The 23138-nt window shown below is 47.1% G+C and overlaps 1 protein-coding gene across 2 annotated transcripts in view; it reads right to left on the bottom strand.

Moving 5' to 3' along the window:
• Positions 1-23138, bottom strand: part of PPP2R5C (protein phosphatase 2 regulatory subunit B'gamma) — a 72886-nt gene that overhangs the window by 38760 nt on the left and 10988 nt on the right. The window contains exon 1 of one of the 2 annotated variants that reach the window (XM_044271457.1): positions 4025-4227. The exons of the other annotated variant lie outside the window; for it this stretch is intronic. Coding sequence (XP_044127392.1) covers positions 4025-4118 — 94 coding nt within the window. The 5' untranslated portion in view covers positions 4119-4227. Of the gene's footprint in view, positions 1-4024; positions 4228-23138 lie in introns of those variants that run through there. 2 annotated transcript variants of the gene reach the window in all.

Raw genomic sequence — 23138 nt, 5'->3', positions numbered from 1 at the left:
AGCTGCTGGACCCCCTTAATTATTGGGGTATCACCCGTATGTCTTTGCCATGGGGCCGGCAGGGAGGAGTACGAACACGTCACGCGATGCTCAGAGTGATTCGGTTCTGTATGATAATGTTTCGTACATTGGAACCGATCGCGTTAAAGGATAACCGTTTATTATCTGAATGACTATTATTAGCCATTATTCGACAGCTACGCCTCTTTCTGAATGGTCACGGATCCACCCGTTTTGCTCATCATGAAAATATAATCCTATTTAAAAGCAAACTAGTCCCCGGACAAGTTTCCTGTCAACTCAAAGCATTAATTAGACAACGTGATCTATTCTGGTGTCGTAAAGTGATAAGCCGCCACTGGCGGGAGTCGAACCCTCCTAAGAAAAAAGGGGCTGCAACTCTGGTTTTGAGCAGCATCTGCTTCACGTCTTGTCCCATACACAGGGGCCCCTGCTGAAGGGATGGCCCCAGTGAAGGGGGCCACAAGCCTCTCATTCTCAGGATCAGTGGGGAAGTTCCGGAGGTCATAAAGTGCTGGCATATCCAGCATGAGAGGGGGAGACCCCTTTAAAGCTCACTTTTCTATACCTGGGAAGACCAGGATTAAAGGGCATCTGTCAGCAGATTCGTCCCCATGTCACTGGCTGACATGTTACATGTGCACTTGGCAGCTGAAGGCATCTGTGTCGGTCCCATGTTCATATGTGCCCTCAATGATGTATTTATATAAGCAAATGAGCCTCTAAGAGCAACGAGGGCGTGGCCGTTACACCTAGAGGCTCTGCTCTCTCTGCAACTGCTGTGCCCTCTCCAGTTTGACAGGGCCAAGCAGTGAAAACGTCATCACACCTAGCCTTGTCAAAGTGCAGGGGTCGTGGAAGTCGCAGAGAGAGCAGAGACTCTAGGTGCAATGGTAACACCCCCGTTGCTCCTATAGGCTCATTTGCATATAATAAAGCATCATTTTTCTCAGCAGTGCGGGCACATATGAACATGGGACCAACACAGATGTCTTCAGCTGCCAAGTGCACATGGAACAGGTCGGCCGGTGTCATAGGGACAAATCTGCTGACAGATGCCCTTTAATTCCATAGATCACCCAAACGGTTGACTGTCTCACAGCCAGGTTACATCCGAATTATAGAGGAGGAGCAGCAGTTTTGGGAGCCAATCACAAGCATTTCACGAGCAATTAGGTTAGGTGTCCAGAGTCATTTCTAGGGTTCGGTATGCAGCCATTGGGATTTCTCCAGCCCCAGTTTAAATGACTCTTGCCAGTTCTAGTTTCACACAATGGAATCGTTGCATAACGGAACGTTTTGTAGCTTTTTAATACACCTAATAGCAAGCAGAAATTTGGGAAACGTGACGATCCTATGTTGTATTATGGAAGATGCTGCACCATATAGCAAAAAAGCTGGTAGAACTATGCCAGATACATCCACCTATGGGTAACTGCGCCAGGCATAGTGAACGCACAAGGACAATCAGCATTTCACGCTCGCTGCGAAAACCAAAAACAAACATCAAACAGTTGAGTGTTTTCTGCAATTGCATTAAAAGGGTTCTATATCTTTTTCTTACCGATGACCTATCCTTTGGATCAGCAGTTTGAGAAGTCAACTGCGCCCAGAGGCCACGTGACATAGTGGTGACGTTACTGGCCTGCGGAAGCAGCGAGCACCGCTGCCTAATCAAACAGATGATCAGCGGGGTCCTGGGTGTCGGACCCCCGCCGATCACCTATCCAGAGGATAGATCATCAGTAAGAAACAGGTAAAGAACCCCTTTAATACTTGGAATACCTTTTAGGGCTCATGCACACAACCATATTTTGCATCCATGACCGCACACGGACGTCCGTTCAGCAAATTGTTGAACATGTCCTATTCTTGACCCTGTTGCTGACAAGAATAATAATTTCTAGTGATGGGTGTGAGAAAAATGCAGATTGCACACAGGTGTCCATATTTGGTGGATCCGTGGCTTGCGGACTCCATGACATGAGGCCTCAGGCCTCCAGGCTGCGCTGATAATTCCTCCCAGACTGCTCCTCACAGACACGCTCACTTTGAAGGGTACCTACGCTGCAGAAAGCTTCTCACATGTCAGTTTGCTTTGATCGGTGAGGGGCCAGAGGCCCAGACCCCCTCCCAGCAATGGCTGTAAAGGGGCAGAAGCGCTTAGCTGGCTGCCGTGCCCCTCCAGATGTGGCTCTCTGCGGGTAGCAGAGGGGTGTCCGGGTTCATGGAAAGTCTGAGTCCATATGCGGATAACCCAGTCTCCCCCGTGGAGGACAAAGCAGACTGTAGCCAGAACGGCCACAAAATTCAGATGAGCACCTCTGCCGTTTGTGGGGGGGGGGGTCTCCACAATTGGACCACCCCCGGATTAATACTTATGGCACGAGATCATGACATGTCATACGTTTTAGTGGCACACGTCTGTGCAGGTTTTCAGCCTTTATGTTCCCTATACACTGACAGCAAGCAGAGATCAGAGATCTAGAAAACAGAGGAATTGAAATAGCTGTACATATTAGTCAGCTTTGGGTTATGCTTAATATTTGTCCTGAGGAAACCACACATGACACCATACAGCGCATATTAGGTCATGCCCCGCCCCCTCGGGGGAAGGGCGGGGTCAAATCAGCATAGTGTAACTGGCGCATTACTAGACAGTATATTATTGATCCCAGACAGACTGTGTTACAGCTAATAAAGTCTGAGTAACTAGGAAGGCGGGGGAAATAAAAAATTATAATTTGATTGGTTGAATCTATATTTTATCAGGCACCTGTAGCTTAAAAATGTATTGAGAAATACATGAAGAAAGGTCAGCAGGCATCCTCAAACTGCGGCCCTCCAGCTGTTGCAAAACTACAACCCCCCAGCATGCCCGAACAGCCTACAGCAGGGCATTGTGGGAGTTGTAGTTTTACAACAGCTGGAGGGCCGCAGTTTGAGGATGCCAAAACCAGTATGCACCAGTATGACGGCTCTCACCAGCTGCAAATTATTTGCCAATCCATCCATTTATTTGCTCATGGAATATTTCACGAAAAAAACTCCTAAAAACATCAAAAGAGCCCACAGGACACCAAGCAAAGTCTGATACATAAGCAGCAACATGTGTCATTCTGGACTACAAGTCTCATCATCCTGCACCTAAGGGGTGGGGGGGTGCATAACAAAAATAAACAAATTTTATATATATTTTGCTCCTAGAGTAAAGTGATGCAGCGAGATTTGAGTTGGACGTTGCTACGGTATATGTTGCGGCTACGCGATCTACAGAAAGGCCACTCACTTTATGTCACACAGACGCCGACGTGAAAAATAAATAAACCATGTGAACGGGCGCCATATTTAATTGTAAAGAACTAATTTCTTTTGCAATCCCCGAGTAGCCTGCGCATTTCAATACTCTGAAGCCCTGGTATCGGCTGAGAAAATTCATTGCATTCACAAAAAAAGAAAAAAGGAAGGGGGGGGGTGCGCATCATAGATCGAAATGTCCCACCCATCATGCGCTGGAGAATAAGGAGTCCAAATATAGAAACTAGCAGGGATCATTGAAATAGTCGCGTCCTAGCAAATGATTCATGTATAATTCATGTGATCGAGGCTTTCGACATCCAACAGATGGGTGGTGGGGGTTATAACACGAGGCGGGAGAGACTGGCAGAATGTGACATTGGCATGGACGGCTAATCAGGTTGGATAAGAAAGCTCCTTCCCTACCCCGCCACCTTCCCTCGGACAGTGATTTCACATCCTTTGACATAAGCGGCGCTCAGGGGAAAAGGGGGGGAGGGGAAGAAAAAGGCAGAAGAAAGCTGCAGATCATTGGGATTTAAGAGGGTTAAAATGACAGGGCAATCCGGTTCAGGGAGCTGAAGGGTTAAGCTGCGGAGCACTTCCTGCTTCTGGTTACACAGCCTTCACAATGACCATGTATTAATGAAGCCTTCACTATTGTATGAGAGGGTGGAAATGGAAAGAAAAAAAAAAAGCAACTCACCGCGGATGTAGAGCAGAGCCGCCGGCTGGAAGGGGCCATTGGAATTTGCTGCGTCTACCACCATTCTGCTTGCAGGTTCGTTACATGTCAGCATCAAAAGAAAAACCCACTGGAGGGGGAGTGTGAAGAAATAAGCAGCGTACTCCTTAAGGCAGGGAACCAGCCTCCATTTTAGTTATGAAAAAAAAAAGAAAAAAAAAAGGAGAGGGAGAAAGGAAGCAGGCAGGTCTGCAGCTGGAGGGAATGGCTGGGGCCAGTGATGTCAGCAAACAGGAGGCGCCTGATTGGCCGGCCCTAGCAACTGAAAATGACACTAAAAACTACAAATAGAAAGGGAGATCTGATTGGCCGTGGCGGGGACTGATCAGGGTTAGGCTCAGCCTCCATTCAAGTGTAACTTTTTTTTCCCCCCCTTAATCTGTGACACTGGGGCAGGGGAGGTCAGAGGTGCAGGAACAAAAACAGACCCCGGGAGGGGAGGAAACCATACAAATAAGAAGCTCCCCTCCCTCCAAAAGCTTTTGTTTAACAAACTATACTCAGGGCGGAGACACAAAAGGGAGGGCGAGGAAGGGGTTAAAGAGGCTGGAAGAAGAGTTTACTTACTGCACAATAAGCCCCTGCCACAAAGAAATGCAGGGGAAGGGGTGCAGAAAGCAGGTATGGGTAGGACAGCGCAACAATGTATCCAGTGCACAGTAGTATTACAAAGCATCAAATGTATCTTCTGAGAAAAATAAGCACAAAGTAAATAAACAAACTCTCTATGCGCACAGCTGCAGAGCAATCTGATTCTGCAAAATTCAGAAGAACAGTCAAGGGTTTCTTTTAGATCTCTTGTTTCTGGGAAAGCTGGGTTCTGCAGCCACAAATGGGTTATCACCCGACTCTCCAGGCTAAGGCTACTTTTTACACTTGCGGCAGTGTGATCTGCCCGCCGGATCCGCCTATTTGGATGTGACTAAAAGCATTTGTGAGACGGATCCGGATGCAGATCCGTCTCACAAATGCATTGCAAGAACGGATCTGTCTCTCTGCTTGCCCTGCGCAGGCCGGAAGGACGGATCCGGCATGCCGGTATTTTGAATGCCAGATCCGGCACTAATACATTCCTATGGGGAAAAATGCCAGATTCGGCATTCAGGCAAGTCTTCAGTTTTTTTTCGCCGGAGATAAAACCGTAGCACGCCATGGTTTTCTCTTTTGCCTGATCAGTCAAAATGACTGAACTGAAGACATCCTGAACGGATTAGGGCTCTTTCACACTTGCGTTATTGTCTTCCGGCATAGAGTTCCGTCGTCGGGGCTCTATGCCGGAAGAATCCTGATCAGTTTTATCCTAGTGCATTCTGAATGGAGTGAAATCCGTTCAGGATGCATCAGGACGTCTTCAGTTCCGGAACGAAAAGTTTTTTGGCCGGAGAAAATACAGCAGCATGCTGCGCTTTTTGCTCCGGCCAAAAAAACTGAAGACTTGCCGCAAGGCCGGATCCGGAATTAATGCCCATTGAAAGGCATTGATCCGGATCCGGCCTTAAGCTAAACGTTGTCTCGGCGCATTGCCGGATACGACGTTTAGCTTTTTTAGAGTGGTTACCATGGCTGCCGGGACGCTAAAGTCCTGGCAGCCATGGTAAAGTGTAGTGGGGAGCGGGGGAGCGGTATACTTACCGTCCATGCGGCTCCCGGGGCGCTCCAGAGTGACGTCAGGACGCCCCAGGCGCATGGATGACGTGATCGCATGGCACGTCATCCATGCGCATGGGGCGCTCTGACGTCACTCTGGAGCACCCCGGGAGCCGCACGGATGGTAAGTATACCGCTCGCCCGCTCCCCACTACTACTATGGCAACCAGGACTTTAATAGTGTCCTGGCTGCCATAGTAACACTGAAAGCATTTTGAAGACTGATCCGTCTTCAAATGCTTTCAGTTCACTTGCGTTTTTCCGGATCCGGCGTGCAATTACGGCAAGTGGAGTACACGCCGGATCCGGACAACGCAAGTGTGAAAGAGGCCTTACTCTCCATTCAGAACGCATGGGGATAAAACTGATCAGTTATTTTCAGTGCTTTGGGAGAGCTGGGGGACGACTCCTACGGTAGGACAGACGACAGAGAAATAGAGGAAAAGATGAGCTGGGAGCTTGACAGACGAGGGCGACTCAGGGGCCCACATTGACCAAGGTTGTTGTGCCCGTTTTATGGGGTTATCCGCACCATTTTTTAATGGCACAGTGGCCCAGGTTTACTAATGTGACTGCATCAAATTGGAGCAATTGGGCACATCTAGGGTTTCTACGCTTTTTTTCCTGACAGGGCAGGGCATAGCAGAAAGGGTGGGTGTCTCAATTTTTGCCAATACTGTGCCACAATTATGGTGTGTGCGGAGCCAAACGGATCCGTCCAGACTGACAATGTAAGTCAATGGGGACGGATCTGTTTGAAGTTGACACAATATGGCTCAATTTCAAACTGATCCGTCCCCCATTGACTTTCAATGTAAAGTCTGGGCGGATCCGTCTGAGTAACTTTAAGACTTAGAATTTTTTCTGAAATATAATGCAGACGGATCCGTTCTGAACGGATCCCATTGTCTGCATTATAGGAGCGGATCTGTCTGTGCAGATACCAGACTGATCCGCTCCGAACGCAAGTGTGAAAGTAGCCTAACAGTGTAACTCTATGGTGAATGGATGCAACTGTATGGCATCAGTCTGAGCCATCCGTTTAACATACACATTTTTTGTATACGTTAAACAGATGGTAAAAATGCAATGTGAACTCAGCCTAAGCCGACCAATAGATGGTACAGAGACAGAATAAAGCGTCTCTCCCTGCACCAGATGTATTATACGGCCTGAGCCTCTGTGATACATCTGGTGCAGGTCTGGACAGCAGGGGTAAGCTTACACCATCTACAGGATTACTTTTAGAATGAGATATATATATATATATTATATTTATTTATTTATACACACACATTAAGGTCTCATGCACACGACCATATGTATTCTGCGGTCCGCAAAAAATACGGACGAAGTTTGTGTGCGTTCCATACTTTGCGGACCAGCTGTCCCCTAATAAAACAGTCCTCTCCTTGTCGGTAATACAAACAATAATAGGACATGTTCTATTTTTGTGGACCCATTGAAATGAATGGTTCCGTATACTCTCCGCAAAAAACAAACAAAACAAAAAAACTGAACGGACACGGAAAGAAAATACGTTTGTGTGCATGAGGCCTTACTAACATGAGTGCATCTACATTTTGGTGTAAACCGGGCCAATATTTAGCATAATTTGGGGCACATCTAGGTTCAGAGAAATTTCTTGCTCCTCACTCAACATAGGGGCATAGTCTAATATGTAACATTTTGCACAAATATTGCGCCACAATTCTGACATAACATTTTGTCTCGGACAGGCAGGCAAAAGTTGACTTCATACCAAACTAATGAGTCTATCCCAGCACCATATGTACCATCCAGCCTGAGCCCCTGTGAATCAAAGTGCATTGGGCGCGGCAGTTGCAGAGAGAGCAGAGCCTTTAGGCTGGGTTCACACCTGAGCGTTTTACAGCGCGTTCCTACGCGCTGTAAAACGCTCAACAAGGAGAAACCAATGATTCCCTATGGGAATGGTTCACACTTGGGCGTTTTACAGCGCGTACGATCGCGCTGTAAAACGCCCGACGCTCCAAATAGTACATGAGCGACTTTTGGGGCGTTTGTGGCCATAGGACACTGTAGTGAATCACACAAACGCGCGTCAAACGCGCGTTTACTATTACAAAAACGCGCATAAAAATGCGCGTCAAAAACGCGCGTAAAACGCGCGTTTGCGCAACGCTCAAGTGTGAACCCAGCCTTAGGGGTAACAGCAACGTCCTCAATGCTCCTAGAGGCTCATTTGCATAAATTAAAACATTTTCTCAGCAATGCGGGCACATATGAACATGGGACCGACACAGATCCCTTCAGCTGCACATGTAACAGGTCAGCCGGTGTCATAGGTACAAAACTGCTGACAGATGAAAAAAATATATAAATAAATAAAATTAAAAAAAACTTCCTTCAACCGTAATGATATGGCACGCGAGTTTACAATGCAATCTCATGTGAATTCACATAGCATATGAATGCTATTGGACATAGAGCCCTGCCGTCCAGGCCCTGTGCCGACGAGGCTGCATCCACCCGTCCTGTGCGGGGACCCTAGGGCTCCATGTAACAGGCACGCAGGTAACTGAAATGCTGCTGTCTGGGCAGACCTGCTTGAGCCATGCCAATGTAAATGAGGGTTTCATTAGATGACAGCAAACATACAATTGTTAAAAAGATTAAATGAAAACAAAGCATACTAGAAAGTTGCAGATTTTTTCTTTATCAAAGGCTGAAAAAAACAAGAGGCTCCATGTGCTAGACATTCACCAGCAAGACCGCAATGGAGGCCTCACCTTACACTCACATGAGCAAGCGATGACTCTTCATTGGAACATGAGGAGAACGCAGACGACTGATGCCGTTTCATTTTATAATGAGGCACGATCGCCGTGCATCATCATTTCACAACTTTGTCAGAGCAGATCCCCAGCCCAGCGGCTGACATCACCGCAGCGAAAGGATTCAAATCCCCACACGACCCGGAAAGCCGAAGGCCCAAGCAACACTGCGCAGGCCCCTGAGAGCTGCGGAGAGTCACTTGGGTGCCACTGGAGATGTGGAAACATTTACTGGTACCCAATACACCCTGGATATGAACTACTATGGCCGACGAGAGCGATCACGTTCTCCTCACTGCGGAACATGTCGCTGCCGTAGAGGCATCAGGAAATAGATGTAACAAGATCTCTCAGGCAAACTAAGCTTAGCTTGACAATTCTATGAGCCCTCCTGATGATCCGTCACAGGTTAAACATTTCAAATTAATGTATTTTATTTTTTTTTAAAATAAAACATACATGACAAAGAATGACACCAAAAAACACAATGGAGAGTGGAAAAAATCCACATGGTTTTAAACAGTTTTTTTTATGCCATTATTACACACTCCCCAAATGTTAGAATGAGCCCTAGGGACTCATTCACACAGACGTAGATTTTCACGGCCTGCCGTCCTCCTGAGTGCACGGGCGTTATTGATTGCTATGACGCAGTGCTTTGTGCCGCCGATGTACAGTAATACACTTGTATGATCTATACGAGTTCACTACTGTACAGCGGCGGCACGAAGTGCACAGCGTCATAGCAACCAAATGACGCCATGCGCTAGTGCACTCAGCAGGACAGGTTTTCACGGACAGTGGTACGTGAAAATCCACGTAAGTGTGAATGATGCCTTAGGGTATATACACACAAAATGTGCATAATGGAAATGGTTTTTTTTTGCATGGAATTTCATGTGGAAAATCTGCTGCATAATACAGCAACATTTTTTTTTTCTTTTCTTAATATGCGGAAATACGAATCCGCAGCCCGTCAATTGTTTCTATTTTCAGTGAAGAGTTCACAATTTACAAATCAATGTCAAAATCCTTTACAAAACCTACAAGCAACATATACGGATTTTAGTGCGGAAACGCAGCAAAATCCGCACAGAAAATCCACATAAACTACAATGCCAAGTGCATGTACCGTGAGGCCAAACGCAGAATAAAGAAGGCCGATTTTTAGCAGCAGAATTGCATTGACGGTAGCAGTGAAGTGGATCTTTTAACAAATGCTGCAGAGTGTGTTCACAGTGAAATCTGCCCCTAAGGCCTCATGCACACGACAATTTTTTTTTCACGGTCCGCAAAAACGGGGTCCGTGATCCGTGACCGTTTTTTCGTCCGTGGGTCTTCCTTGATTTTTGGAGGATCCACGGACATGAAAAAAAAATCGTTTTGGTGTCCGCCTGGCCGTGCGGAGCCAAACGGATCCGTCCTGAATTACAATGCAAGTCAATGAGGACGGATCCGTTTGATGTTGACACAATATGGTGCCATTTCAAACGGATCCGTCCCCATTGACTTTCAATGTAAAGTCTGGAGTTCTTTTATACCATCGGATTGGAGTTTTCTCCAATCCGATGGTATATTTTAACTTGAAGCGTCCCCATCACCATGGGAACGCCTCTATGTTAGAATATACTGTCGGATATGAGCTACTTCGTGAACCTCAGATCCGACAGTATATTCTAACACAGAGGCGTTCCCATGGTGATGGGGACGCTTCAGGTTAGAATACACGACAAACTTTGTACAAGACTGCCCCCTGCTGCCTGGCAGCCCTCGATCTCTTACAGGGGAATATGATAGCACAATTAACCCCTTCAGGTGCGGCACCTAAAGGGGTTAATTGTACTATCATATTCCCCTGTAAGAGATCAGGGCTGCCAGGCAGCAGGGGGCAGACCCCCCCCTCCCCAGTTTGAATATCGTTGGTGTGCGCCCCCCATCGGGCCCCCCCCCCTCCCTCCCTCTATTGTATTAAATAGTTGGTGGCACAGTGTGCCAACCACCATCGCCCCCCCCCCCCTCCCTCCCTCTATTGTATTAAATAGTTGGTGGCACAGTGTGCCAACCACCATCGCCCCCCCCCCTCCCTCTATAGCAGTAACAACATTGGTGGCAGTGTGCGGCCTCCCATTCCCCCCCCCCCCATCATTGGTGGCAGCGGAGTTCCGATCGGAGTCCCAGTTTAATCGCTGGGGCTCCGATCGGTAACCATGGCAACCAGGACGCTACTGCAGTCCTGGTTGCCATGGTTACTTAGCAATAGTACAACAGTAGAAGATTCATACTTACCTGCTTGCTGCTGCGATGTCTGTGAACGGCCGGGAGCTCCTCCTACTGGTAAGTGAAAGGTCTGTGCGGCGCATTGCTAAAGAACTGTCACTTACCAGTAGGAGGAGCTCCCGGCCGGTCACAGACATCGCAGCAGCAAGCAGGTAAGTATGAATCTTATACTGTTGTACTATTGCTAAGTAACCATGGCAACCAGGGCTGCAGTAGCTTCCTGGTTGCCATGGTTACCGATCGGAGCCCCAGCGATTAAACTGGGACTCCGATCGGAACTCCGCTGCCACCAATGATGGGGGGGTGGGGGGAATGGGAGGCCGCACACTGCCACCAATGTTGCTACTGCTATAGAGGGAGGGGGGGCCGATGGTGGTTGGCACACTGTCCCACCAACGATTTATTACAATAGAGGGGGGGGGGGGCGATGGTGGGGGCACACTGTGCCACCAACGATTTATTACAATAGAGGGAGGGAGGGGGGGGGGCGATGGTGGGCGCACACTGTGCCACCAACGATATTCAAACTGGGGAGGGGGGGGGGGGGGGGGGGGTCTGCCCCCTGCTGCCTGGCAGCCCTGATCTCTTACAGGGGAATGTGATAGTACAATTAACCCCTTTAGGTGCCGCACCTGAAGGGGTTAATTGTGCTATCATATCCCCCTGTAAGAGATCGGGTGCTGCCAGGCAGCAGGGGGCAGTCTTGTACAAAGTTTGCAGTGTATTCTAACTAGAAGCGTCCCCATCACCATGGGAACGCTTCTGTGTTAGAATATACTGTCGGAAATGAGTTTTCACGAAGTGAAAACTTAGATCAGAAAAAGCTTTTATGCAGACGGATCTTCGGATCCGTCTGTATGAAAGCAACCTACGGCCACGGATCACGGACGCCAATCTTGTGTGCATCCGTGTTCTTTCACGGACCCATTGACTTGAATGGGTCCGTGAACCGTTGTCCGTCAAAAAAATAGGACAGGTCATATTTTTTTGACGGACAGGATACACGGATCACGGCCTCGGCTGCAAAACGGTGCATTTTCCGATTTTTCCACGGACCCATTGAAAGTCAATGGGTCCGCGAAAAAAAACGGAAAACGGCACAACGGCCACGGATGCACACAACGGTCGTGTGCATGAGGCCTAACCCGAACTGTGCTGCAGATTTCAAGGCGGCAGCGTGTCCATTTAGGTTACAGAGATCTGTCTTGGATTTCACCATTTGCAATGCAAAGGGTGAAGTCTGGAGTGAAAGCCCAGCATTTCCACACTGAAATCTACAGCAAAAAACGGCAGTATTTGGAGCAGATATTGCGGTTGTGTATTTCCACCTGGTACGTTGCATATCTTCCTGCAGAAATCCACGAGCTTGCTGCCAAAACAATCCCATCCAGATGAAAGGAGCAGTTTACGGTCACAGAATTTTTTTATTGTGTGTAAAGCTTACAATGCTAGAAAATAGTAACATGAGTAATACTTCTTACTGATCCCCCGCCGCTTCCATTTTTTGGGGCGCCTGCCAGTCTCTGATGATCCAACTCCAGCAGTGACATGACATCTGACCGTTGCAGCAAATTACTGCCATCAATTCATCAGTGACCATAGTGGTGTCCACAAATTTCTGGAGCTGAGTAAAGAGCATGAGAGCAGCAGGGGATTGGTGAGGTACTACTCCTTTTATTATTATTTATTTTTACTACTTTCTAGCATTGCAAGATCAATGTTAAAAAATATTAAAATCACTTAGGTGGACAACCCCTTTATGCAGAGCAATGGGGACTTGCACTACACAGGCACAGTTTATGGAGGCCTGTAGCTAACAAATGCAAACAGGAAGCGGTCAGTGGAGCTTGAGAGAAGGCACCAGTATGGCACTGAAGTGAGTGACGAAGGAAGGTCTAACTCTCCACAGGTCGTCATTTATGCCGAACCTAAAATAAATCCGTCATAGAGTGAAGTAAACCTGCAGTATGTGCAGGAGCTCCACTATTTACTGTACATAACCCTTTGTGTGAGGAGCTCAGGTAACATGGGGATACGGCTATTTTTGGAGGAAAATTCAGGGTCCGTCTTTTGATGGGTTTCGGGATGCTGCCTGCGCGCTGCTTTCAAGGCTGCATCCTCCATGTCCCCTCTCCATAGGACAATGGAAATCATGCACGCCATGTTTCCTCCCTCGCTACGTCCACTTCCTTCAATTGACTAGCGGGGTTATCAAGGGGGAGTGAATTGCTCTGCACCTGCGTCTCATAAGGCAGAGAGGCGCCCGGCAGCAGAACAGGAGGCAGAGAGGCGCCCGGCAGCAGAACAGGAGGCAGAGAGGCGCCCGGCAGCAGAACAGGAGGCAGAGAGGCGCCCGGCAGCAGAACAGGAGGCATTTTTGGATAAATCTGCAACTTATGCCCCATGTACACGACCGTATGAGTTTTGTGGTCCACAAAACACGGATCCTGGCCGTGTGCATACCTTCATTTAATTTTTTTTTACTCCTGTAGAAATGTCTTATCCTTGTCCGCAAATCTTTTTTGTGGGCCAGTGAAACGGACGGTTGTGTGCATAGGGCCTTAACAGATTAAACTGTGTTTAATCCTTGCCGATAAGACAGTGAAAACCTTTTACTGCCGCTGTCCGCAAAAACGCAGATCCGTTTTTTTTGAGGATAGTTCATCATGTCCGCAAAAAAAAAAAACATATTGCATTCCGCATTTGTGTGGACTGCAATAGACTTCAATAGGGCCACGTCCTGATTTTCACCGACAAGTTTAGGACTTGTTTTGCCGAGCCATAGAACGGAAGAAAAGGGCCCCATAGAAGTGAATGGGTCTGCATCTAATCCGCAAAAAAACAGCCGTCCGAATGAGCCTTTAAGAGGACCCGTCATCTCTGCAGACGTCTCTGTTGTAGGTACTACTTGCATTCCCCATGTAATAATTCCGGAGCATCTATTTTTAGGACTATGTTGTGCTGTTCCCTTGTTATTTCTACTAGCAGCTTGGAGTAAATATACAGATGGGCGTTACCAGTTGGGGGTATGTCCCTACACAGTGACACCGGCAGCACTGATTGGAAAAAGTCAGACACTCCCACTACTGGTAACACCCAGCAGTACCTTTATTGCAGCCTGCTGAATTTCTAACTTCTAGCAGGAATAATACAGGAATGGCACAGCACAGAGTCATAGGAATTGTTAGTACATGGGGAATGCAAGTAGTTACTAAAACGGACGTCAGGAGAGGAGACAGCTCCTCTTTAACCCTGGGTTCAGACCTGAGCGTTTTACAGCGCGTTCCTACGCGCTTTAAAACGCACAACAGGCAAGAACCAATGATTCCCTATGGGAATAGTTCTCACCTGGGCGTTTTACAGCGCGTACGATCGCGCTGTAAAACGCCCGACGCTCAAACAAGTGCTTGAGCTTTTTTTGGGGCGTTTGTCGCGCGTTCCCGCACATAGATATTCGGGAACGCGCGACAATGTGTGCACGCCTGTCTCTGTATGCGCGATTGTAAACGCCCGTACAATCGCGCATACAGAGCGCTCGTTTCAGAACGCTCAGGTCTGAACCCCCTGTAAGGGTGGACGTGCTGCACTCCAGTTCATTTATGTGAACGCGCCGTCCCAAAAACATTCCCACCACAATTTTCCAAAAATACACAATTACAGAAAATTACCCACAACTCCATCATTCATGAAGAAAGTAAATTAGCCTGATCGGCAGATGTATATCTCATCGGTTGTCTGTCATTGGGATTATTTGTAGATTTCTTAACATTGAATGAAAGTCTCCCCTTTGTTCTGGTGATTTGGGGGGGGGGGGGTCCCGGCATTCACACACTGCTAACCTAGCCCACCGTTAAGCCGACAATCCTTTCAAGCGGGACTAAAAAATGTTCACAGATTAGGGAAAATACTGGAAATACAACTGCAGAGGATGGCAGTTGTAGTACTTCCTGTGCCACCTGCCAGTCTTGCTAGCTTGTCAGGCCGCAATGGCCGACGCAGGTCACATGTGTCCTAAAAGCGGACAGGAGGTAATTTATGAAACTGCAGCATTCAGATTAGTAAAACCTTTTAGGGACAATCGGAGCTTCATGGGACTGGGGAAAAGACAGAAGAGAATAAGAAGCTGCTTGTCCACTTCTTCCAGCTGAAATACACATGCATGCTCAGCCATGAGGGTATGCTTATGAGCAGGTCGAGGAAAATGGGAGAAACAAATCCAGCTTCAGTACACATAGCTTGACATACCATGAAATCACTACTAAGAAATGGATGATAAATATTTATACCAATTAGGGTATAATAGGAGGGCGCCAGCTTTCAATTAAAAGCTTCCCAACTGTGCGGCTCTGCGGGGGGATGCAGCACGGAGGAAGAGAGGGGTCCGGCGATGACTGCAGCCTATAGGTCAAATCCAGACCCTGCCATGCTGATCATCATTACCTGAAGGCAAATTACATGAAAATCATCACGAGTCGTCTATGTCAGATACAGAGAGAGAACCTAAACTAGAGAGAGACTCGGAGACCGCTAGAAGTCCACCCCGTGTCACTGATGAACAAATCCGCCATCTGGTTTGCTAGGAATACGGCTTTCCTTCCATGTTGTACAGATCTCCTCCCTACAAGATGCAAAATGGATCTCACTGCACTGTACGCTAACTCCGAATACTGCGGGCGAGGTCTGAAATAGGAAGAAGAATGTCCTCGACCAACCAGGAAAAGTCGTCAGGAAATGATCTTTACCTGTCAATGTTATTTTATACCTTTCAGTACTAATACAATTCAGTCTCCAAAAAAGTATATCAGCGTGTACATTACATCTTGTACTGACCTGGAGTTACATCCTGTATTCTACTCCAGAGCTGCACTCACTATTCTGCTGGTGCAATGACTGTGTACATACATTACTTATCCTGTACTGATCCTGAGTTACATCCTGTATTATACTCCAGAGCTGCACTCACTATTCTGCTGGTGCAGTCACTGTGTACATACATTACTTATCCTGTACTGATCCTGAGTTACATCCTGTATTATACTCCAGAGCTGCACTCACTATTCTGCTGGTGCAGTCACTGTGTACATACATTACTAATCCTGTACTGATCCTGAGTTACATCCTGTATTATACTCCAGAGCTGCACTCACTATTCTGCTGGTGCAGTCACTGTGTACATACATTAACTTATCCTGTACTGATCCTGAGTTACATCCTGTATTATACTCCAGAGCTGCACTCACTATTCTGCTGGTGAAGTCACTGTGTACATACATTACTTATCCTGTACTGATCCTGAGTTACATCCTGTATTATACCCCAGAGCTGAACTCACTATTCTGCTGGTGCAGTCACTGTGTACATACATTACTTATCCTGTACTGATCCTGAGTTACATCCTGTATTATACTCCAGAGCTGCACTCACTATTCTGCTGGTGCAGCCACTGTGTACATACATTACTTATCCTGTACTGATCCTGAGTTACATCCTGTATTATACTCCAGAGCTGCACTTGCTTTGCTGTGGTCACAGCTGAAATCTTCCTACATCCCCTGCTTGTTCAGTGTGCAGAAAACTTACTCTGGTGATTTGCACTCAGGGGAGCATGGTCTTCACACTGGGCTCTGTACAGTAAACCGATTAAAGAAAAACTGCACTATACAGAAGTCCAGCTAGGTTGTTGAGGCCTCGTTCACACTTCAGTGTTTGGTCAGCGATTTCCTTTAGTGATTTCCAGGTCAAAACCGCAGAACATGTGCAGACCTTTCCATTATACCTTACCTCTGTGTAGGCTTCACTACTGGTTTTGGCCCACAAATCACTGATGGAAACCACTGACCAAACTCTGACGGGTGAATGAGGCCTCAGTGTCTGATCACAAGCTTGATGTTTCCAATAAGAACCAACAGAATTCTGAATGCAGCCAGGACTACAAGGACGCGCTCACGTGGCAGATCCCATTGTGAAAGAAGAATTCACACTGCAAAGGAAAAAAATAAAAATACAACAAAAACCTGACAGTGAAGAGGGCTAAATCCCAAAGGGGGTGTCCAGTACGTCAGGGGGGCTTCTCAGATTTTTGCTACTTAGGATTCTCCTGTTAATCCACAGTGATGGCAGGCATCGCCAGCGAACAAGTGCCCGTGCTACCTACGTGGCAGCACCGAATACCACTGTGCACTGCTCATATTACCCCCGGCAGTGCCAACCAAATAACATCACGCAGTGCACATAATACTCCCTAAAGCGGCAAACACCAGTGCACGTCGGCAGCACCAGGCACATAAAGTGAAGCAAAACAGAAGAGGGAATGCCTGGAACAAGTCACACCAGTACCACAGGTCTCTTTTGAAGCAGTCCCAGCCTACATTGGCTTCTTGGTGTGTTTCCACGTGGCCCATTCCACTGGCTGACCGATGGCCACATCAGTGTCCACACAACAGGTCAGAGGGGAGTGTGGAGATGGGTTGACCTTCTCCCACCCGTGTCCCTATCAATGTACATAGGACATGTCCACATTCCTGGACGCCTTCGACATTTCCTTTAAATCACTGCTCACTGCATCCAGTGCCCCCCCAAAAAGGGGTAAGAGCTGATTACTTGCAACCAAGTACCATTGCCTGTGAGTAACTAGGGTTTCCATCGGCTCTTTGCACAGGCATCGTGCAGGTATGGCGCCCATGGTGCCTTTGGCAGTACTACATTCCCTCACATACACAGATATATAGCGAGCTCTGTTTAATTGGGACGTGGGGACACGCTCCTCATGCTTTGGAGGACCTGCCGATCCAGTCTGGCAGCAGAGGGGGCGCTACGAGCAGTCGCAGAATAAACACAGTATTGGAATGAATGAGTGATCAGAGTAAGGCGGAGTACTCCATGGACGGAGCAGCTCATTTCTATGGCTAATAGACGGGGTAGCGGTGGTCCGAGCAGTGAAACGCCCTCTATGCCTTGAAAGGACCTGGAACCTGGAGAATGCAACCTGTGCTTCCCTGTAATCATACATTTTAAGCTGGGGCCTTTACAGGCTGACTGTACGAAAATCAATATCTATATGATCACCAAGTCTCTAAAAACATTCACTGCGTCCTCTTATAAGGGGCAGGCTTTGGGTTCAGTGACATCTCATCATGAGCAGTGTCACCACGTGTGTGGCCGACGCACCACAGGCTGCGAAGGTGAGAAATGTGCCCCTGACTGACAAATCACATGGGGTTTATTATCACATAAAACATTTTCCATATAAAAATCCCCTCTGGTTACTCTGTACGCTGCCACCTAGTGTGCAATCTGAACGTAGCATAACATTTTAATTTATTTATTTATTTTAGTTACTCATGGTTTACAAGATCTCTGCTTGCTGTCTTTCAGTTAGTAGAAACTATGACAAATCCGGTGCACGACAGACCCCCGATGGACCCCACTGCAAGACACAGGGACTCGTTGGGTGCAGTCGGCATCTGTCATAATACACTTCTTGTTACCATGGCTATGACCACCCTGCAACCCATCATTTTGTGCGGATCCATTGTAACAATGCCTATCCTTGTCCACAAAATGGACGTGTTCTATTTTTTTGCGGAACGGACATGTTGACATACGGAATGCACGCAGAGTCATTTCCGTTTTTTGCGGAATAGTCCACCAACATAAAAATCCAAGACTAGCCCTTTAAGATTATGTTCACATTGCAACTTTCATGTATACAGCTCCAACGCAGACCCTCTTTTACCAAAATAGAGAGAAATGAGGAGAGAAGGCACAGAGAGGCAACAGATGACCGCAGGGACAGGCTATACATAGAGTTTTATTGTAACCAGTATAGATGAAAGCACATAGGTCTGCACAGGAACTGCATACTCAAAACGGTAAAACGATAAACAATGCTAATACATTTTTTGCGGTATTATAATTCTGGAGCTGGTGGCTCTCTTAATCCTGGCTGCAGCGGGGACCACTCCTTTGTAGAACACAGGACTGGAGAACCTGGCAGTGCCCTCCAGCTGCAGAGAGGTAGCCCCGCAGGACATGGGTCTCACTGTCAATTACAAGGCACAAACAATAGAGCCTTAAATAATGAATCTCTCCTGGGAACACACAAAGGTCACCAGTGTGCGGGTTTGTGAAGCAAAGCAGATGCCAGAGTCACGTGCGATTTGGCGCTGTTATTACTAATCAGGTGCCAGGGAAGACGACTGCACCACGTCCAATGGCAAAATGCATATAACCTCAATCTATCTGGTTTCTAACATGCCGCCATGATGACTCCACCGACCGGGTAGAGGGGATCCGGTCGTTGAAGCTCACATTCACTGAAATGGAGGCAGACGGTGCCACTCCACAGTACTCTATGTGAACCGTACTCGTATGGCCAGATTCAAAGCAGTGAGCCAGGCAATTGTGTCAGTTGACTCTGGATGTCGGGAGTGTTTCCATTCACTGACAGCAAGTGGAGACCTTAAAAATGGTGAGGAACTGAAACAAAGGTCGACACAACTTTAGGCTGCGTCCAAACTGCGATTTAGAAACATAGAATGTGTCGGCAGATAAGAACCATTTGGCCCATCTAGTCTGCCCAATATACTAAATACTATGGATAGCCCCTGGCCCTATCTTATATGAAGGATGGCCTTATGCCTATTTAGTCCTTCTCTGGGGGGGGGGGGATACGTTCCAGTACAGTTTTCAGGTTTTATGGCCGCTTCCATGGCAAGGTGGGACTAAGCACCAACCTCAGGTGGCTGGGCTTACGGAAACTGCTGAGCGGGCCTGGGAGCTACGCAAATAGCAACATGTTCTGCTACGCTCTTTAAGTAGCTCCAATTCACTGCAATGGGACTTATGGAAAGTACTAAGTTCCATCTTGCGGTGGAAACTGCGGGATGGGACAACCGCTGATTAGCTACTTGCAGCGCTGAAGCCTTCCGTGCAGGTCAGGGTTCCGATACCTGGTCACAGCTAGACCCAGACAAGACTTAGGTTTCCATAAGGATCTCCATATCAGGATGACGCTCCTCTCCGCTAATTAAAGCCGCGCTGCAAGAATTTATTGCAGGACGTGACAATGCCACACGGGCTGGGCTTAAATATTCCAACAAAAGAACAGACAAGGTGAATTTAATAGGCTTTGCTGCCTAGGACGAAACTTTTAACAAAATGAAAGGGGAGGGGGTTAGTTTGGCAGATTGTCAAATTAACTCCCAAGCCAAGTGATAAATAATAGCATCAGTCCCAGGAACACAAGGTAAAGCTGCAGTCACTCTTGGTTTTACTCTGTTCATTGTGCTGGAGCAATAAACTCTTAACCGCTTCCATTACTGGCAGGTTAACACCTTCCGGAATTCCTTTATTTCATTCCTGCCACATTGTGTGAGGGATCCAGGGTCAAGGAAATTTCTGAGCGGTGCCAAAGGGGTTCAGACCTATGCTCGGTGCCATAGACTTTGAATGGTGCATCAGGGTGCTTGCTCAACCGCATGTCTATTTAAACTCCTCCTAGTTGCAGGGGCTCTGCTGATCATGGGGACCCAGAAGCCATACCCTTACCGATCTAGCATTTACCACCAATCCACTGGCTGGTATACCCTTTCAACCATGTACTTGGGAGAGTGGAAGGAAACTTGAGATCTTGAATGAAAGAAACGCAATAACGCTGAGAATATACCAACTCATTCAAGATATTGCTCCTGATCAAATTTGAACCCAAGACAATACTTTGCTTTCCATGTCTTCCCTGGAGGCAGAGCCACATCACATCTCACAATTCATGTCTGATGGCTGCAGGACCTTGCATCTCGTTGGAGCCCCCTGCTGGTTCGGTGTCTGTACAGAGCAGGCCGTAGTACACTGCAGACATCCAGTAGCCTGATGCATTCACAAACGCAAAACTCTGCAGCTCTCAGAATGCAATGCTTAGCATAGTGCGAATCATAGTAATCAGCGTTATAAGACAGGACTGAACGTTAAAGGGGGTTCTCTCACTTCAGCAAATGGCATTTACCATATAAAGTTAATATAAAGGCCCTTACTAATGTATTGCGATTGTCCATATTGCTTCCTATATCATCCATATTATTTTCCCTTGTAACATGGTTATGAGGGGAAATAATAGCATTCTTATTACAGAATGCTAAGCAAAATGTCCATTGAGGGGTTAAAAATAATAAACAAATTTAACTCACCCCCATCCACTTGGACGCGTAGCGGACCTACGGTACTCTTCTTTCTACAGGACCTTTGATGACGTCAGTCCTGAAAAAAGTAGAAAGAGGAGGAGATCCGCTACGCGACCAAGTGGATGGGGAGAGTTAAATTTGTTTATTTTTAACCCCTTAATGGACATTTTATTAAGAATGCTATTACCATGTTATAAGTGAAAATAAAATCTACAGAACACCTAACCCAAACCCATACTTCTGTGAAGAAGTCCGGGTTCGGGTCTGGGTACCAAACATGCCGATTTTTCTCACGCACGTGGAAAACGCAAAACGCTTTGCGCTCGCGCTGGAAAAAAAAAAATCACGCATTTTCCTTCAACGCACCCGCATCTTGTTCGGCCCTCACACGCGACGCCCGTGTGAATGAGGCCTTAGTCTGGATTTCCATGTTCAGGTTTTTAGATGCAGTTTTTGAAGTAAAAATCAGGACTGGATAATAAAAAAGGGACAGAACATGTAATGCACAGATATTAGTTCTAGTAGTTTTTTTTCCCCCAATCCACACCAGTTTTTTGTCCGGCCACCTCTTGGCATATTTGCTGTGCTGCTGCCGGATCTTCACTGGTCCCCATTATAGTTACGGATCCGACAGGGTAGCATCTTTGAGGCGACTTTCACATCTGCGTTTTTCATTTCCGGTATTGCGATTTGGCAGAGGATCTCAATACCGGAGAAAAACGTTTCAGTTTTGTCCCTATTCATTATCAATGGGGACAAAACTGAACGGAAAGGAGTGCACCAGAAGGCATTTCGTTCTGTTTTGTTGCGTTCCCATACCGGACAGAAAACCACTGCAAGGGGACAATAGAAAACTGACCCAGTACTCATTGACTTACAACGGTTGTAATACTGGATCCGTCATAACGGATACATAACGTCATACAACGGAATCCATTCATAACGGATACAGCTGGTTGTATCATTAAAAATGGAAGTGTTTTTGCCGATTCCGGATCAGAGCCAAAGCCACTAGACGTAACAAAATAAAAATACAGATCCTATACTCCCCAGTAAATCTCCAGCCATTTCTAGCACCGCCGCTACCGTCCTCCCTGACAAGATTTTTTAAGCTACTTTCACACTGGCATTTCTGGGACCGCTTGTGAGATCCGTTTCAGGGCTCTCACAAGTGGCCCAAAACGGATCAGTTCAGCCCCAATGCATTCTGAATGGATAAGGATCCGCTCAGAATGCATCAATTTGGCTGCGTTTGGTCTCCGTTGCGCTTTTGAGGCGGACACAAAAATGCAGCTTGCAGCGTTTTGGTGTCCGCCTGACGATGCGGAGCCAAACGGATCCGTCCTGACTTACAATGTAAGTCAATGGAGACGGATCCGTTTTCACCGACACAATATGGTGCAATTGAAAACTGATCCATCCGCCACTGACTTTCAATTTAAGTCAAGACGGATCCGTTTTGACTTAGACTTTTTTTATTTATTTTTTTATGAATAATGCAAACGGATCCGTTATGAACGGATACAAGCGTTTGCATTATCTGTGCGGATCCGTCTGTGCAAATACAAGACGGATCCACACCGAACGCAGGTGTGAAAGTAGCCTTATCTGACTGCAGTGACGATGTGGCGTATACCTCATCTGATGCTGCAGACAGCCTCAGTGATTTGCTGCACTTGTCACACGGAGTGCATGGCTATGTCATGGCTGCAGCCATGTAAACAAAGAATGGAGGTGATGGCCAGCATGGCGGAGCATTATAGTAGTACAGGATTTTTGGGCGAGTCTTTAAATAAGTTGGACAACAAACTTAATTTTAGAGAAGTGCATTATAGGCAATTGCCTATTAGTGAGAAAGCTCATTTTTCAAGGCGAGAACAAAAAGTTAACCCTTCTACCGCTGCCATGCAGGCAATGCCAGCAAAGCACTGGCCTCATTTATGAGATGTCTATGTCAGTGGTCCACTCGTAGCGGCTGCATCTATGTAGCAGCAGGCATTCTCTGAGCAGCTCACCAACGCAATACAGGCTGCTCCAGTCCATCGTGCCTAGTCTTGCCTGTATATGCTCTGAAATGTGTCCGGAATAACTCCGGGGTGAGGAATGCTGCCGCTATACACCAGTAAATACAATTACTTTTATCCAAGCAGGCAAGAT

The sequence above is a fragment of the Bufo gargarizans genome, chromosome 11, assembly GCF_014858855.1.
Source record: "Bufo gargarizans isolate SCDJY-AF-19 chromosome 11, ASM1485885v1, whole genome shotgun sequence".
In the NCBI taxonomy this organism is placed as follows: Eukaryota; Metazoa; Chordata; class Amphibia; order Anura; family Bufonidae; genus Bufo; species Bufo gargarizans.
Note: the sequence above shows the minus strand (reverse complement) of the source record. Positions and strands in the feature narration are given on the sequence as shown.